Here is a 4878-nt window from a genome sequence, read left to right on the forward strand (position 1 = left end):
CACTTTGTAGACCAGGCTGGCCTCGAACTCAGAAATCCGCCTGCCTCTGCCTCCCGAGTGCTGGGATTAAAGGCGTGCGCCACCACGCCCGGCTTCTGAGTGTCTTCTTCAACCACATCTCATTTATTTGCTTGTTTATTTATTTGAGATAGGGTCTTTCGCTGACTCTAGAACTCGCCATTGGCAGGCTTGCTGGCCAGAAGTCCCAGAGATCCTCCTGTCTCTGCCTCCAGAGTGCTGGGGTCACAGGTGCATGCTGCCTCATCCAGCTTCTTATGCAGGTTCAGGGGATCTAATCTCAGGTCCCCGTGCTTGTGTGGCAGGCACTTTATTTTACTAAATTATCTCTGGGATCAATTTGCATAGCAATTATCTTACCAAACTTCCCCTGAAATTGGCCTAACCTGAGCTTCTGAATGTTAACCTCCTCCCCCTCCTATTTTTGATGTTACACAAGTTGAGGCATGGACAATCTTCAAAGGAAAACAGTGAGAACTGGCAGTATTGGTGTAGATTATATCACAATGTGGGTCATATTAAAGTCAACATATGAATGAACTACCCCATAGAACTACTACTGGCTACTCCTGGAAATAATGATGTCTGTCACAAACTGATCACCCAGTCCTGTGTGCCGTCGTAAGTGTGAAGTTTATGCTTAGCCCACAGATACAGGTTTTATGGATCCTGAAGCTTCGGTGATTTGAAGGGGCCTTTGTAGGAGGAAAAACTTGGGCATAAAATTAAACACAGGGCTTTGGAAGGGCCTGTGTGAGCATGAGACCCAAAGCTTAAAGCCCAGGAGCTTCATGGAAACACAACTGAGTGGCTAAGATAGCGGCTCACACTTCCCATTCCCACTTTCACAAGAAAAGAAATCGGGGCTTAGAGAAGTTAAGTAACTTGCTCAAAGTTGAAGCTGCAGAGTGGTACATTTAGGATCTGAACGCAAGATGTCTGATTCCTGCTCTCAGACTCAATGGCTTCTAATAAAAACAAAGTGGCTATCATATCATTAAACACTGACAATAGCCCAGGAGGGAAAGCACACTCTTTTCCTTGGAAAAGATGATAGAACCAGGTGTCATGGTACATGCTTGTGATCGATCCTAGCACCCGGGAGTCTGAGACAAGAGCTGTGTGTTCAAGGACCAGCCTGGGCTACATAATGACACTCTATCTCAAAAGGAAAACAAAAAGATCCCACAAGTAGTCCCGGGCTTCTCATCAGGAGCATGGAGCCAACATTCATTCCTTGCCCTTCTCATCTGTAAAGTCCTCCTTGGTCTTTCTCTCTGTTTGGGATGACCCTACTGGTTTCCCAGGAAAGTGCACACTGGTAGCTTCAGGTTCACTTACAGCATCCCCATTCCATCTACTGAAATGAGTCTATTTCCTTCCTATAAGACATCACGTGGTGCACCTGCTTTGCAGCTCAGGCTGGGCAGTTCTGTAAGTCTAGTGTTATGCTATAACTTATCAGTCAGGTTCTTCCCAGGAAGAAAAGCACTTGTGGCCATCAGAAACTCAGGTCCTGGAACACTACTTCCCAAATAGATACCCCTCCCTGAATAAAAACGAATTCACGAGAATCGGTGTTTATGGCTGAGGTGCTAGGAGAAACCTTTATCTTACCAGATACCCCCCCCCAAAACACCCAGACACATGCACGCGCGCACACACACACACACACACACACACACACGTGGATCCACAAATCATATTCTGACTGTTGTATTCCTTACTCACGCTACCAAAGCAAGAGTTTAAGACTAGCCTTGAATTTGGATGTGGGGAAGAGAGAAAGGGTTTGTTTTTCTCCTTGAACACACACAATCAGGGCAACAATGGTCTTTGAGAAGCTCACACAGTAGGCTTGGTCTTCTCTTGGCAAAGCCATCTCATTAAGGCTTGAATAAGGCTTTGCCTTGACACTTAAAAAAAAATCTTTAATTGCCAGACTCCAAGTAACTGGTTACTACTGGGAATCTCTATTTAGGAACGTCATCTATTGGCATTTGGAATAAGTCAACTAATTTTATTAATCTGGAATACAGTGACTCCAAGCCTAAACTTTTGTACCTGGGAGACAGCAACAGAGATCAGGGAGACATTATGCATAAGAATGATGCTAATGAGAAAGGCTACCCCAGTGACTCATTTGTCTAGCTCTTTATTTTTAAAGGAAAAGGTGACCCTAGTAACTCTCTCCAGTTCCTCTTTCCACCGTGCTTGGTGAATGCGGGTGAAAGGGTAAAAGAAAGAAGTGACCCGGGTGGCCCCAGGATGGAGAAGTCTTCCACATGACCAGTTTTCAGGCCCTATCAACCACCCTGGGAGACAGGTCCAAATTCTTTAATTACCCAAGTAATGGCTGATGAGCACAAGTATGAAACAGAGACAGGGCTGTCTGCGAGACACAGAGCCGCTAAGCACTAACTGCAATGGATAAAATGTCACCCATTCCTAAAGCCTAGCCTGTTTGCCATCTGCTCTGCCCTGCCCTGCCCTGCCCTGCCCTGCCCTACCCTACCCTGTCCAGCCCAGGAAGGCAAGAACACAATAGACCTCTCACCCACTTCTCATCCCCAGGCTCACTCCGTTTCAAAGGCTGCGCGGGCAAGCCTACAAAGCCAGCCTCTTCTGCGGTGCTTTTACGCATTTCTATTTCTTTGTCAAGTGCGAGGGAAACAGGGCTCAACATAGACCGGGTGCGTAGAGGGGTGTGGAGAATTGCTAAGGATAGAACGGAAACTCAAGGCTTTTCTACAAAGTCGAGATCTGTAGACTTACAGGTTATTTAAAGGGAAGAGTCACCTCAAGTCTCCACATCCTGCCAGCCCAGGGAGGCAAACAAGAGCTGTGTTCTGCAGGCTCGGCGCCAACGCAACTCTCCCCACACAGGGTCCGCAATGGGAGGGTGGCCTGGAAAGACACCAAACACACACACACACGCACACACACACACACACACACACACACACACACACACCAGCCTGCCTCACCTTCTCGATCGTCTGGTCTACCGCCTTCTGAAAGACTCGAGCCACTAGCAGCGTGACGCTGGTCACCAGCAGCAGCAGAGACAGCGTCCCCGCCGTGTAGAAGCAGCATCTGCCCATACTGCGCGCGGCTCACCGGCCAGGCCCGGGACCGAACGGCGAGCTGGAACAAGCCTCGGCCAAGGCCGAGCAGCAGCCGCCCAAAGCCGGGGGGGGCCCTGCGGCTCCCGCACCCTCTCTGTGCGTGTTCAGCCGCCGCCCGCGCGGTGCGCACAGCCCTGGAGTAGGTACCGGGATGAGCAGCAGAGCCGGCGCGATCGCGAGTGCTCGGGCCGCCTGGCTTTCGTTTTCTCCGGCTGCTGCAGCCAGGGAGGTGCAGGGAGCGCGCAGAGCGGTGACGCGGGCCGGTGGGGCTCGCCAGCAAGCCGCGGCAGCACTGATGGTGACGGCTGGCGACTGCGCCGGGAAGCGGGAGGGGCCGGGCGGAGGCCTTCAGTCATGTGCCCTGCAGCGGCCCCTGCGATTCGGCGGGCGTTGCGCCTGCATCCTCTCCCTGCAGGCGGCGCGGTCATCCAGGGAACTGAAATCGCCCTTCCCCGTTTGCTCAGCCGCTTTCTTTCTCCTTCAGATCTCTGCTGAGGGCCCACGGTGGGCCAAGCATGGGGAACCCCGGCTGGACGCGCGGTTTCCCTTACTCCAGAGGATCTCCCGGGTTCCTTGGAAGATTTAAGTACAATGTAGCGAATGCTTTTACAAGGTGCCTGCTGATTTGTGCCTGCAGAGACATTTGCCTTGTTGGGTTGAACTGGGTCTTCAGGAATAAGTCAGAGTGTGTCCTCAAGAAAGTGAGAAGGAGGCGTTTGCCTCCACAGACTGAAGGCAAGGGAGTTAACTGTTGAGTAGTCTAGGCCTTATGCTGTAGGGTTTGTGGTGCCAAGCCCTCGGAGATCAGATTTTGAAAGGCTCTGTCTGTGTCCTGATAAAGGGCGTTAACAGAGAAGCAAGTCAAGTAGAGCAGGTGTTTATTGTCTACTTTGTCATCATCAGTTGAATAAGGGTTAGTTCCGTGACTGGCACACACATACAAACACACAAACACGCGGCAGCCCTATTATGAAGCAGAGAGAAGTGCTGTACAGGTTGTAAGAGGAACTGGAGTTGGGATATGGCGGGATGTGGGTGTGATTTCGTTAATGGGAAAAGGCAAGTAGGGAAGCCGGGTGCAAAGTAATACCTAGCAAAGCCGTGGGGAGAGAGTAGTCCTTGAGGCAAACTGGCATGTCCCCAAATTCTGACATATCTCAGATGTAGACCTGCCTTAAATATCCCTGTGGTGCTTAATCAGCGGACTGGAAGCAACCTTGAGAAGTTAGCCTTTACCAGCTTGGGATAGATTTCAGTGTTCAACAGCTGAGAGGCTCATCAGTCACTAATGCCATCTGCAGGGGAAGATCTGAACTGACATTTTCTTGGCCAGGCCAGTGTCCTTATCATTAAGGAGTCAGCCCACCAGGATGGAAAACACTCAAATAATCGTGACACTGGAGGCAGCCTGTACCATAGAGGGAGACCTTGTCTCAAAAGAGGAAAGAAAACAAAGTAGAAGCACACAAAAGAAGCTCTGCCTTAAAATTGAAAAAAATAGATAAAGGAAAAAACCCAGCAGAGTAAAATAAAATCTAAAAGAAAATGAGAGAGAGAGAGAGAGAGAGAGAGAGAGAGGAGTTATGTGCAATGAAAAAACTGAATTTAGATGAAAGTTACACTGTTGCTGGTGTACTACATAGTTAGTTAGACTCAGGACAGTTGCACCTACACAGATTTCTCTCTCTCCTCTCCCCTCCCTTCCTTCCCTCCCCCTTCCCCTCCCCTCCCT

General features: G+C 49.9%; 2 protein-coding genes across 2 annotated transcripts in view; one reads left to right on the forward strand and one right to left on the reverse strand.

The window, feature by feature from the left end:
- Scarb2 (scavenger receptor class B member 2) overlaps nt 1-3454 on the reverse strand; it is a 52998-nt gene extending 49544 nt beyond the window's left edge. Inside the window, exon 1 of the mRNA XM_029477481.1 lies at nt 3006-3454. Coding sequence (XP_029333341.1) covers nt 3006-3122 — 117 coding nt within the window. The 5' untranslated portion in view covers nt 3123-3454. The remainder of the gene's footprint in view (nt 1-3005) is intronic.
- LOC110294583 lies at nt 2603-4631 on the forward strand. Its single transcript, XM_021162913.2, has one exon. It carries the CDS (start codon nt 3298-3300, stop codon nt 3730-3732), a length of 435 nt encoding a protein of 144 aa, XP_021018572.1. The 5' UTR covers nt 2603-3297; the 3' UTR covers nt 3733-4631.
- The last annotated feature ends 247 nt before the right edge of the window (nt 4632-4878 follow it).

The sequence above is a fragment of the Mus caroli genome, chromosome 5 (assembly GCF_900094665.2).
Source record: "Mus caroli chromosome 5, CAROLI_EIJ_v1.1, whole genome shotgun sequence".
In the NCBI taxonomy this organism is placed as follows: Eukaryota; Metazoa; Chordata; class Mammalia; order Rodentia; family Muridae; genus Mus; species Mus caroli.

Bases quoted from the DNA above. Each gene is read 5' to 3' on its own strand.
- LOC110294583 (XM_021162913.2), top strand. From the start codon at position 3,298: ATGAGCAGCAGAGCCGGCGCGATCGCGAGTGCTCGGGCCGCCTGGCTT.